The sequence below is a fragment of the Heteronotia binoei genome, chromosome 9 (genome assembly GCF_032191835.1).
Source record: "Heteronotia binoei isolate CCM8104 ecotype False Entrance Well chromosome 9, APGP_CSIRO_Hbin_v1, whole genome shotgun sequence".
Taxonomy (NCBI): Eukaryota; Metazoa; Chordata; class Lepidosauria; order Squamata; family Gekkonidae; genus Heteronotia; species Heteronotia binoei.
The window spans coordinates 4,488,121-4,501,765 of record NC_083231.1 but is presented as its reverse complement, the minus strand read 5'-3'; the positions used below and the strand labels follow the sequence as shown (position 1 = coordinate 4,501,765).

The 13,645-nt window shown below is 44.8% G+C and overlaps 1 protein-coding gene across 1 annotated transcript in view; it reads right to left on the bottom strand.

Moving 5' to 3' along the window:
* Window positions 1-13,151, bottom strand: part of PRMT8 (protein arginine methyltransferase 8) — a 66,869-nt gene extending 53,718 nt beyond the window's left edge. Inside the window, exon 1 of the mRNA XM_060247269.1 lies at window positions 12,970-13,151. Within this exon, the coding sequence (XP_060103252.1) occupies window positions 12,970-13,050 (81 nt within the window). The 5' untranslated portion in view covers window positions 13,051-13,151. The remainder of the gene's footprint in view (window positions 1-12,969) is intronic.
* Window positions 13,152-13,645: the final 494 nt, after the last annotated feature.

The window sequence follows — 13,645 nt, the reverse complement described above, 5'->3', positions numbered from 1 at the left end:
AAGCATGTGGACAAAGGGGACCCAATAGATGTTGTTTACCTTGACTTCCAGAAAGCTTTTGATAAAGTTCCTCATCAAAGGCTCCTTAGTAAGCTCGAAAGTCATGGAGTAAAAGGACAGGTCCTCTTGTGGATCAAAAACTGGCTAATTAATAAAAAGCAGAGAGTGAGTATAAATGGGTAGTCTTCGCAGTGGAAGACGGTAAGCAGTGGGGTGCCGCAGGGCTCAGTACTGGGTCCCATGCTCTTTAACTTGTTCATTAATGATCTGGAGTTGGGAGTAAGCAGTGAAGTGGCCAAGTTTGCAGATGACACTAAATTGTTCAGGGTGAGAACCAGAGAGGATTGTGAGGCACTCCAAAGGGATCTGTTGAGGCTGGGTGAGTGGGCGTCAACGTGGCAGATGAGGTTCAATGTGGCCAAAAGTAATGCACATTGGGGCCAAGAATCCCAGCTACAAATACAAGTTGATGGGGTGTGAACTGGCAGAGACTGACCAAGAGAGAGATCTTGGGGTCATGGTAGATAATGCACTGAAAATGTCAAGACAGTGTGTAATTGCAATAATAATAATAATATTAAATTTTTATTTATACCCCACCCTCCCCGCCGAGGCAGGCTCAGGGCGGTTTACAAGACATGATATAAAATATCATGATATAACAATAAAACAGTACACATCAATACAAATAATATAAATAAATACAATATAGGTTAACATTAAAATTATTAATCTAAAAGCAGTATAGTGATGCTATCGTCTCAATTATACAAAATGGCTTGATGTTAATCACTGGGTTCTGTCTTAAAAGGCCAGTTGGAAGAGGGAGGTTTTGCAAGCCCTACGGAACTGATTAAGATCCCTTAGGGCCCGCACCTCTTCCGATAGCTGATTCCACCATTGGGGTGCTTTTATAGAGAAGGCCTGCTCCCTAGTTGTTTTAAGCTTGGCCTCCTTAGGCCCAGGGATTTCCAGAAGGTTTTGTGAGCTGGAACGCAGTGCTCGCTGGGGTACATATGGAGAGAGGTGGTCCTTAAGGTAGGCAGGTTCTCGGCCATATAGGGCTTTAAAGGTAATAACCAGCACCTTGTAACGAACTCGGTATACAATTGGCAGCCAATGCAGTTCCCACAGCCTAGGCCGCACATGTTCCCACCGAGGTAGTCCCACTAGCAGCCTGGCTGCTGCATTCTGCACTAGCTGCAGTTTCCGAGTTCGGTACAGGGGCAGCCCCATGTAGAGGGCATTACAGTAGTCTAACCTCGAGGTCACCGTCGCATGGATCACTATTGCCAGGTCACTGCGCTCCAAGAAGGGGGCCAACTGTCTCGCCCGCCTAAGATAGAAAAAGACCAACGCCATGCTGGGAATTATTAGGAAGGGAATTGAAAACAAATCAGCCAGTATCATAATGCCTCTGAAGCTGCTGCCTGGCGGAGGGGGAAGTGAGCTGGGTCCAGGAACCCCATGTCAAAAAAGCCAATGACACCGTGGAGTTTGGCCCTTGGGGAAGGGCCACTGAAGATGAACTGACAGGATTGCGTGGGAGAAGATGACCGCTCAAAGGAACCACATCATTGAGGCCAGTATAGACTGGCTCTTGGAATTCAGTCCAGAAGGAAACTGGAAGCCAGTTGCTTCATTGCCTCAGGCTAGTGTGTCTCTCCAGACATCCACACAGCAGTGATTTGGACCAGCTCCCAGAAATCATCTAAGGCAGCTGAGCTCCACTCTGAGTGCTGAGAGTCTTGATGTGACCTGAGCATCAACAGCAGTTGCAAGATCACCTGTTTCTAAGAAGCAGGTCCAAGCTTGATCAAGCTTGTACCTTGATTTCAGTAAGGCTTTTGATAAGGTTCCACATACTATCCTTGTTTACAAGTTGGTAAAATGTGGTTTGGATCCTGTTACTGTTAGGTGGATCTATAACTGGTTGACAGATTGCACCCAAAGAGTGCTTGTAAATGGTTCCTCATCCTCTTGGAGAGGAGTGACAAGTGGAGTGCCTCAAGGATCTGTCCTGGAACCTACTTTTTAATCAGGATTAATGGACTGAGTTTGCTGACAGAGAAAAATGGCTTTGCTAAGTGAAATTTCTTATATAAAAGATATTTTAAGCAGTCTGAAATCTCTGAGGCAAGATCTTGGTTTATTGGCAGACTTAGTTAAGAAGCAAATGGGAGCTTTTTTCTGAAAGCTAACGAAATCTCAAATATACATGAGCAGAGTGCTAAAGAGAACCTGGTGATGTCTGTGGAATTGAAATGGGAGACTGAGCTATTGGGACATCAACAAAAGAAAATTAAAATGGAATCTTGTGCTGTAATTAAAAAAGAAGACCAGAAATAGAGACCGACTCAAGCTAGGTTGAGAGGAACAAAGGCTGTGGAATTTTTCTCACCTCCTTCGAGAAAGATGACTGCATTAAGAAGTAAGAAGATGCATTTTAACCAAAAATCATGATGTGGAAATCTTTCAGAAAGAAGAGCCTCCTGAATTAGACTTTTCTCAGTGGATAGCTGGACATGGACTTTGTAAGAAAATCTGATATGTGAAATTAGAAGGCTAAGTGAGACTTCTTTTCCTTTTTTTCCCCTTTTGTTTGTCTTTGGGCTACAATAAGTTGTCTTGTTTAAAACAATATGGATTTAAAAGTTAAAGGACTAAAGAGTCTTTGAAAAGAATTTTATGTAAAAATAGTTATCTTAGATTAACTTTTTAAGAAGGCAGGTAACATAATTTCCTGACAAATTGCTGAACTTGTTTTTAATAGATAATGATATGAGTTTCTATGTTTGTTATAGATATGAGTAATTCTACAAGTTAATCTATAATTCAGGAGATAGATTTCTTTTCAGTCAGAAGGGTTTCCTGAAATGTTCTTATCTTGGTGGGTAGTTGGGTATGTAACTCTCAATAAGAACAGGCATGGGATTTTTATTTTGGGGTCATAAAAAGTTGTTTTTCCTAGCCCAATAGGGATACAAGAGGTGGACTAATGGTTTAAAAAGGCAGACAACACAGATGTTATGTAAACTGCTAGATTTGGTTTTGAATATGTCTCCCAGGAGAAGCTGTTTATATTGAGACAGACAAAATACCATGTTTTATTTCTTTTTAGTTTTTTAAGGATAAAGATATGTATTTTTTGCGTCTGTGTTAATGAAGATAGTGCTAAACTAACAAATTAGTCTGTGTTTTTAACAAGGTTAAGCCAAAGCAGTTAGTTGTTCATACTTATATGTGTTGAAGAAGAACTGTTTAGACTTGTATTGCAAATAATAGCTTAGTAAAAATGTTTTATAATGGAAGATAAAGATGGTAAAATATATGGAGAATTTTATACTTGCAGGTAGAACGAATTGGATATTTTATTTGGAGGTAGATTTAAAATTGATATATTTGTATTTTTCTTTTTTTCCCCTGCCTTTCCAATTCTGTGTATGCCCTCCCCCCCTCTTTTTCTGTATCTATGCTTATGCTTTTTTCTTTTGTAGTTAAAACCAATAAAAATTATAAAGCACAAGTCCAACAGAGTTTTATTCAGAATATAAGCTTTCATGTGCTAAAAGCACATTTCATCAGACAACAGGATGGGATGGAATTAGCGTGAATTAGTATACAAAATACTATGATCAGGGCTTTTCTTTGCGTATTAGGCTACCCCCCACCCCCGATGTAGCCAATCCTTCAAGAACTTACAGGGCTCTTCTTACATGTGTGTGGCCTAATATGCAAAGGAGTTCCTGCTACAAAAAAGGCCCTGAGTATGCCCAAATGCCAGTTCAAGCCAGGCAACCAGGTCTGCTCTAAAAATCTCTCTTCAGCTTCTGTAGCTAACCAGGGGCCTGACTCCCTCACCCCTCATCCCAGCAGGGCCACCCCTTTCCCGCCCATTCCTGCAAGAGGGGTGTCAAGGAGCAGCAGCTGCCCCTCTGATCCCATTTCAAGGGCCTGATTGGTGGGCTCTTTACATCGCAGTTGCCTCCAGCCCCTTGGCCAGATGTTGTTGGGCCAGAGCCCAGGCAGCCACCCCTCATCAGGTACAACTGGCAGCACCCCAGCCTGAAGCTCTGTGCCAACTGAGCAAGGGGGGGGGCGCATGTAGATGTTATGTGATGTGATGTCCTCCTCAAGTACATTAATTCACTGCACACTTTAACAGGCCTATTGGGGTTAGCCATTTAATGTTGTATAAATTTGGCTATTGTTGGATTCCAAGCTGGGATTTGTTTATTGTATTTAATGGGTTTATTGTATTTAATCCATGTTGTAAACTGCTTTGAGTACATTTAGCTGGAATATTATAGCAGCGCCCGCCTCACGGCCTCACTGGACCTCTTTATTTCAGTCTCTTTGGGGTATTTTACTTGTTTATTTGATGGGACCACAGCAGCTTTGTTTGTTCTTCCCACAAAATATAGGCTCTTGAGAACTTTAACTTAAACCACAGATTTATTGTAACACAAAGTTCTTAACTTGGGGATATGGGAGATATTTACACAGGCTAATACGTTGTTCAGTAGTTTCAGGCTTTACATTCACTTTATCTTCCTTTTGAGTCTCTCACAGTTACACAGTTCACAGTTTCCCTTTAACTCACTCTCCACCTCTAGCCAAGGTCTGGCCTCTTGGGATTGATGTGTCTAGTCTCACCCCTTGACTGGAGTCTCTCCTCTCAGTCCTTCTGGTGTCTCAGACCCACATCCACTCCCTCAACCTCCTCACTAGATCTTCAGAGTAGTCTCTAGGTGTCTGTGACCGTTCAGGTCTTGACTGACTCACACACACACAGCCCTCTTGGCTGGTTTTGTCGAGCTTGCAGCCTCTGGAAGTCTCTCCCGCCGCTGTCTCAAGCTCCTTCACAGGATCAGCTGTCCTCCCAGCCTCGGTCAGGCATGAACTGACCCTCTCAGTCTCTGTCAGGCCACCACACTGACAGACCCCTCTGACAGGCCACAACTCTGTCAAAGATCGACTGACTGAACCAAAGCCTCAGCAGCTTCTCTCACTCAACTACTTTCCCTCCCTGAGAGCTCCGAGCACTTTGCCCCCACCCTCAGGTCACCTGACGCAGCCCTGTGCGTCTTCAGTTTATGGTTAACCCATTGCTTTCCGTCACAAATATGAAGTGAAAATATTTCAAATTAATACATATAGTACACATCTGTTTCTTTGGGTCTTGTTGACAGGATTTAGGGAGCATTGGAAAGTGCATTCCGGTCTTCATTAAAGTTCTCTAATGTGAAATAGGGCAGTGATGTAACATGGTATGTTTGAGGCATCTCAGAGGTGTTCTAAAAATAATATCACACTAGAGAATTAAAATAGATAGCATTAGAGAATTTCACACAAATTAACTGTAATAAAGTCCTGGACAAACTTTTTGATCATCGTTGCATAATGGATATGTATGCCCAGGGACCTAAAAAGAAATGGGTCCCCATACTTTGAAAAGCCTTCATTGCTGCAAAGAGAGACCTCCACCCCGGAGGCATTAGCCGGGGCATTACAAGACATGGCAGGATGGCTTAAGCAGAGCCAACTGAAAGTTAACCCAGTGAAGACAGAGGTCACAGGGAATCTGGGTCCATCCCTCAGCAAGACGCCTGTGGTGCCAGTGACAAGACTGAAGAGTCTGGGGGTTCTCCCTTTCCATGGAGGCCCAGGTTGCCACTGTGGCTCAGTCAGCCTTTTATCCTCTTTGGCTAGTCAAGCAACTGACTCGCTATCTCATCTCCAAGGACTTCGCTACAGTGATCCAAGCCATGGTCACTTCCAGACTGGATTACTGGAACTCGCTCTCCACAGGGCTGCCCTTGAACTTGAGCAGGAAACTGCAGCTGGTGCAGAACGTGCTGGCATGGGCTCTGGCAGAGACGCCTGGGTGGCATCATTCAACCAGTGCTCTACCAACTGTACTGTCCCCGGGCTGCCTTTAGAGTACCAGATCCAGTTCAAGGTGTTAGTGTTGACTTTCAAAGCCCTATGCAACCCGGGACCTGCATGTCTCAGGGACCATCTCTCCCCATACGTGCCCCATAAAGCCTTGTGCTTGATGGACCAAAACATTCTCGTTATCCATGACCCCAAGGAGGTTTGACTAGCCTCAACAAGGGCCAGGGCCTTTTCAGCCCTGGCCCCAGCTTACTGGAACAAGCTACTAATCAAGATCAGGGCCCTGTGGGATCTACTACAATTCCAGCTATGGAGCAGATGATCACAGAACCTACCAGGGGTGGGGCGATCCTGGATTTGGTCCTAAGTAATGCCCAAGACATGGTGAGAGATGTAAAAGTGATCACACCGTTTTGGAGCAGTGACCATAACGTTTTTGATTTCACCATTTGTATAAATAGGGAGTTGCCCCAAAAGACCAGCACAACCATGTTTAACTTTAAAAGGGGTAAATTCTCTGAGATGAGGAGGCATGTGAAGAGGAAACTGAAAGGAAAGGCAAATACAGTCAAAACCCTTGGGGAAGCTTGAAGGCTATTCAAAACTACAGTCCTAGAAGCTCAGATAAAATATATACCACAAGTTAGGAAAGGCACAAACAAGTATGAGATAAGGCCTGCATGGTTAACAAACAAAGTAATGGAAGCTGTAAAAGGTAAGAAGGACTCCTTTAAGCGGTGGAAAGCTAGTCCAAGTGAGATTAATGAAAGGGAACACAAACTGTGGCAAATCAAATGCAAGACTGTGATCAGGCAGGCAAAAAGGGACTATGAGGAGCATATTGCAAAAAACATAAAGACCAACAATAAAGATTTCTTCAAATATATTAGAAGCAGGAAACCAGCCAGGGAGGCAGTAGGGCCCTTGGATGACCAAGGGATCAAAGGATTACAGAAGGAGGATAGGGAAATGGCTGAGGAGCTGAATGCAATTTTTGCCTCCGTCTTCACTGTGGAAGATGAGAAGTGTTTGCCTGCTCCAGAACCACTAATTTTGGAAGGGGTGTTGAAAGACCTGAGTCAAATTGAGGTGACAAGAGAGGAGGTCCTACAACTGATTGACGAATTAAAAACTAATAAGTCACCAGGTCCAGATGGCATACATCCAAGAATTCTGAAAGAACTCAAAGTTGAACTTGTGGATCTCCTGACAAAAATATGTAATCTTTCATGTCACCTCCATCTTTAAAAAGGGTTCCAGAAAAAAAGGGTTCCAAGAGATCCAGGAAATTACAGGCCAATCAGTCTGACTTCAATACCAGGAAAGTTGGTAGAAAGCATTATCAAGGACAGAGTGAGTAGGCACATTGATGAACACAAGTTATTGAGAAAAACTCAGCATGGGTTCTGTAAGGGAAGATCTGTTACAGTTCTTTGAGGGAGTGAACAAGCATGTGGACAAAGGGGACCCAATAGATGTTGTTTACCTTGACTTCCAGAAAGCTTTTGAAAAAGTTCCTCATCAAATGCTCTTTAGTAAGCTCGAGAGTCATGGAGTAAAAGGACAGGTCCTCTTGTGGGTCAAAAAATGGCTAATTAATGGGAAGCAGAGAGTGAGTATAAATGGACAATCTTCGCAGTGGAAGACGGTAAGCAGTGGGGTGCCGCAGGGCTCAGTACTGGGTCCCATGCTCTTTAACTTGTTCATTAATGATCTGGAGTTGGGAGTAAGCAGTGAAGTGGCCAAGTTTGCAGATGACACTAAATTGTTCAGGGTGGTGAGAACCAGAGAGGATTGAGAGGTGAGTGGGTGTCAACATGGCAGATGAGGTTCAATGTGGCCAAGTGCAAAGTAATGCACATTGAGGCCAAGAATCCCAGCTACAAATACAAGTTGATGGGGTGTGAACTGGCAGAGACTAACCAAGAGAGAGATCTTGGGGTCGTGGTAGATAACGCACTGAAAATGTCAAGACAGTGTGCGATTGCAATAAAAAAGGCCAATGCCATGCTGGGAATTATTAGGAAGGGAATTGAAAACAAATCAGCCAGTATCATAATGCCCCTGTATAAATCGATGGTGCGGTCTCATTTGGAATACTGTGTGCAATTCTGGTCACCGCACCTCAAAAAGGATATTATAGAATTGGAAAAAGTCCAGAAAAGGGCAACTGGAATGATTAAAGGTTTGGAACACTTTCCCTATGAAGAAAGGTTAAAACGCTTGGGGCTCTTTAGCTTGGAGAAACGTCAACTGCGGGGTGACATGATAGAGGTTTACAAGATTATGCATGGGATGGAGAAAATAGAGAAAGAAGTCCTTTTCTCCCTTTCTCACAATACAAGAACTCGTGGGCATTCAATGAAATTGCTGAGCAGTCAGGTTAAAACGGATAAAAGGAAGTAGTTCTTCACCCAAAGGGTGATTAACATGTGGAATTCACTGCCACAGGAGTTGGCAGCGGCTACAAGCATAGCCAGCTTTAAGAGGCGATTGGATAAAAATATGGAGCAGAGGTCCATCAGTGGCTATTGGCCACAGTATGTATATATATATGTGTGTGTATACGTGAGTATACACACACACACACACACACACATATTGGCCACTGTGTGACACAGAGTGTCGGACTGGATGGGCCATTGGCCTGATCCAACATGGCTTCTCTTATGTTCTTATATTCCACAGGGCCTGTACGATGGAGCTGCTCCACATAGCTTTCAGTTGAGGCATCAAACTCCACCATTTCTTGGCCTCCCTTACTGGGAGCCCTGGCCCTTGTGGTCAATGGCCAACAGCACTGGCACCACTCAGAATGGTAAATCATAGTGTTGTTAGTTACCAAGACAATGTTTATGCCGGGTTTTGTTACCTTTTGTTACTTTTAATCTTCCTAATTTTTGTGATAATTATGACATTGTATTGTTTAATAGTCACAATATAGGTGACCTGTATTCCACTTGCAGGGAGGGTGGGAGATAAAATAAAAGGAAATCTGCCTAAGATGGATGGCTCCTGCCCAGACATGGGCTAGGCAATAAAGACTGTGAGGTGTGTGTCCACAGTGAGAGGGAATAAGGGCTGTAGAGCAGGGGTGGCCAACGGTAGCTCTCCAGATGTTTTTTTGCCTACAACTCCCATCAGCCCCAGCCATTGGCCATGCTGGCTGGGGCTGATGGGAGTTGTAGGCAAAAAACATCTGGAGAGCTACTGTTGGCCACCCCTGCTGTAGAGTCCTGAAGCCAGGGCTGGACATGGAGCTTCCAGTCAACCAGGACAGAAACTGGTACTTGGTCCAAGCAACCCATTAATATCATTTAGGTCAGCATTTGTTCCAGCTCTGTGTTCAAAAGAGGGATGTTGAAGTAATCATAGAATCATAGAATTGGAAGGGACTTCTAGGGTCATCTCATTCAACCCCCTGCACAATGCAGGAAACTCACAAACACCTCCCCCTAAATTCACAGGATCCTCATTGCTGTTAGATGGCCATCTAGCCTCTGTTGAAAAACCTCTGAGGAAGGAGAGGCCACCACCTCCCAAGGAGGAAGCCTGTTCCACTGAGGAACCGCTCTGTCACAAAGTACTTCCTAATGTTGAGCCGGAAACTCTTTTGATTTAATTTCAACCCATTGGTTCTGATGCTACCTTCTGGGGCCAAAGAAAACAATTCCGCACCATTCTCTATATGACAGCCCTTCAAGTACTTGAAGATGGTGATCCTATCGCCTCTCAGCCACCTCTTCTGCAGGCTAAACATCTCCAGCTCCTTCAAACTTTCCTCATAGAACTTGGTAATGAATGCAACGCTAAGCTGGACTGATGAATGTGTTTTCTTTTATTTTCCTTAGATCTGCTATGGCCTCAATGTGTGGTCTTCATCAGGGCCCTGGTGCTACCGGCAGCTGGACTAAGCTGGGCCATGCAAGGAAATCCAGAAGCCCCTGTCCTCCCTCCCACCTCCGCAGAGCCCTGATGGTCTTTTTGGGTGTTTCCAAGGTTCTGCACCTCATCTCACCCTGGAAACCCAATTCTGGTGTGCACTTATACCCTTGAATTCAATGGAGGTGAAATAGAATAAAAACTTTGGACAGCAATATGTCCCACCCAATCAATCTGCTATGTAGACAGCTGCAGGGTCTCCAACTACTGTCCAAACAGGTGGGCCGTGAAGACACTTGCCCTTTTGGAAGAAACAACCTCACATATCAGGAGCTCCTGTGAAGCACCAAGTGGAGAAGTCCCTGAGGCAGGAAGACTACCACCAGCTCAGGCAGGAAAGGACACAATGCTGCTGCTGCTCTCTGACATCCCTCCAAACCACCTGAACAAGACCCTCTTCTGAGAGAAATCACCAGCCGCAGCAAGCTGCAGAGGACAGCCCTGTTGGGGTCTCAGGTGCTGCCGGACTCCATCCTAACAGCAAGAGTAAGCTGGGCTTCCTGCTCTGCCTCTCAAGTGTCCTGTGTCAACTGCACTTCTACCACACAGCTGGTAGCCAGCCTCCTTGAGCTCAGAGCAGCCCGGGCCAGCCCTCTCAGGGCCTGGGCAGGCCAGGGCTTTGCTCAGACACAGATGCCAGTCGCAGCAGAGCTCCATGGGAAAGGAAAAACAACAGACTTCGATTACATCAGGAGGTGGTCCAAACAGACATCTTTCCATCCCCCACCCTGAAGGCAGACAGAACTTCATCCAATGGATTACTCAGGATTTGTGCAACAAACCTCCACAAGCAAGCACAACCTCTCAAACCCTCTTTTGCACAAGCAAGGTCACTTTCCCCACCTAAATGCAACTTAACCCTTTTATCTCAGTGTCTCCGGTCCTGTCAAGCCTTCCCGGGTCATCAAACGGGCTATTAGCAGCAAGCCATGTTTGTCTCACCCAAGTAAAGCAGTCATCACAATCCTTCTCTAGAAGTTTCCCACTGGAAAAGACACACACTTTCCCATGGCCTCAAGGCCCCGTTTCCCTATAAGAAACAGCCCTGAAAACTGATGCAGAGTGTGGTGTGTGTTCTTTGTACTGACCCTGGTTGTGAGCCTCTCTCTCTCTCTCTCCTTCATGGAGAGAGTAGCAATTTCTTTCCTGATCTGCTGCATCCGTGGACCACTCCAGGACTGGCAAATATCACTCGATTCTTAAAAGGCTGTTCCCTGCTCCTTCCAGCCTTCCCAGTTAGCTCTTGGATGTTATGTGTGAACCCTGAATGAACCCTTTTTCTCATTTTCTTTGTTAATAACAAGACTCTTTAATTTAAACAAATTGCCTGTTTATTCAAGAGTTCTCATGGGGACAAGCCTTGGAAACAGTTACCCATTCTTGCATGGTCTCCTATGCTTGTCAAGCATGCTATTTCTAATTACTGAATTGAGTAAACAGACCAGAGGTAAAGCAGAGCATCCCCGTTGTCTTTTCCTTTTTCTTCTTCTTCCCCCCTTCTCTCCCTTCCCCCCTTTTGATGCATAATAAATCCATATGTACCCAGGATGTTTAATGTAACCTTGTATTAACGGTGTAGAATGCCTCTCCCCCAGATTCACACAGCCATGCCTTATCAGCTCGCAGAGAATGTGTAAGAAATGGAGATGTTGTCGTTAGCTAACATTCCTTAGTCATAAAAGAGATACTAGTGAGTAGCCTTTGAACCTTCAACTCAATTTGCCCCATTTGCTGATACACAGTGGCTTCCTGGTGAGGGAAGCGCATGAAGTGCATTTCAAAGTGCACCCTTTGCTCACCAGTCTTTAATAAACCCTCCACGTAACTCTGGCCTTTCTAAATTTTCTTTGGCTCTAGGAGCCTGACCAAAAACTTAGGAACCAGACTCACTTTTTGCTTCCAAGGTTTTGTATTTGAATGACCAGATTTTCAAATTATTAATACTACACAACCTAATCGTAACCTATTCTCAGAATTTTATTAAAGCTATGAAACTAAGTTATGAGTATATAAATAAATGGAAGAGTAACCCTGGCTGTCATCACCACAACAAAAAGCTAAGTTCTAGCCACAGCCTCACTTCTATCTAATAATTCCACTATTGCTTTTTTGAAAAACTCTCTTTAATTGATCATTAGATGCAGTTATTGGAGAGCAATTGGTAAAGAAAGGAATTCATTGACCACCACTGAAGGGCATGAAGTTTCCATATAAATGAACCATGAGACACACACATTACTGGCATGACTTAAAGGGGCTGGGAGGTCCAGAACAGGATACAGCCAGGCCTGGCCATGTAGAGCAGGGAGGGGCCATCTGAGGGCTGCTGGGGCCCTGGGCAAACTTCCTTTCCTTTTTAATGCAAGTTAAAACGTAAAGCCACAGCACACATATAAATTGAGGCTTCCAAAGTTGTGTAAAGAAAGATCCAGACCAATGCAGACCCAAAACTAAGCAATGAGTATAATACCACCATCATCAACTGTCCAGTGTCATTGTTAATGTCCACCAACTGGTGTTTTCAGTCTTCAGCATTTTTGTGAAGATCAAAAGGGACTGGGCCAGATGAGCCTCACAAACGATGGAGCTCCAAAGGTTTTAGTGCTGCCAACTTTTAAGAAGGTCTTCTCAGTGTTGGAGAAGGTGGTCCGTAAGACACCCTGGCCCCAAGCTCTTGAGAGCTTTCGAGTTAAAACCAGCACTCTGAATTGGGCCCAGGAACACACCGGAAGCCCATGGAGATGAATCAACACCAGAATCAAAAGATTGCCCATCAGGCCTCCATCAGCAGCAGTTAAGGAGCCACGTTCTGCACCTGCCTGCCCCCCCCGCCCCGCCCCTGCAGAAGGCATGCTGCAGGCAGGGAAGCAGCCAGACATAGCCTGGTGTTGCTGGGCTGGGCTGCAAGCTGTGGCAGATCAGGGGGGAACATGGCAGAGGAAGGTGGCTTTCATCGCATCCAGTTGCCCATCACATGCCAAGGATGTGGAGAACTTCTGCATGCGCTGTTTGAAAACACATTGCTCAATTCAACTTTGCCAAAAGATGACTTATTTTGGAGAGCCAGGAGGCAACAGAGATGGGCTAGAAGTTCCCCCCCCCCCAAGATAAATGAATAAATGTAATTACCTCATGAATTCCAAAGTGGGCATATGAATCAAAATAATAATCTCTTGACGTCATGTCTTCTGGATCCAGCAATTTTGCCATCTTTCCCCGGCCAGGGCAGCTAGGTTGCAAAGGGACGTGAATCACGGATGGCGCAGGCTTTGAAGCTGCAAGAGGTTGAGGAGGCTGGGAAGGACCACTGAAAACCTAGAAAGGCAGAAGCCAACATTCGTGAAACCGAGTCAAAGGACTGGCTACTCCGGCTCAAAGGCTGACTTTCCTGTTACGGATCTTTTCTCCTGTGTATTGTTTTTTCACAGCATCTTTCCATGTATAGCTGCTCCGACTTGAAAAACATCACCAAACTGATACAGCTGTTTCACATACCCAATGAAAATGAATAAAAAACATGAGCTATTTGGGCCTTTTTTTGAACTCATCCCAGTTGTCAGCACTTCACTCTCAGAAAACCCACGCAAACATAGCATGGAATACGTGCTAAATAAGTTCCAAAAAGGCCTCACCATTTCTCATGCCAAAGAAAGCTGCTCAGTCCTTTCACAGTCAGTCTCCCCACTGTTTTCTCTACCCAAAATGGTTCCAGTGCCTATTAGTTGCCTCCCTGGGATTGGAATATACACCGATACTGCACCCTGGGGGGTTCTGACATGGTTTGTGTCCAAACACAAGGTCTGCT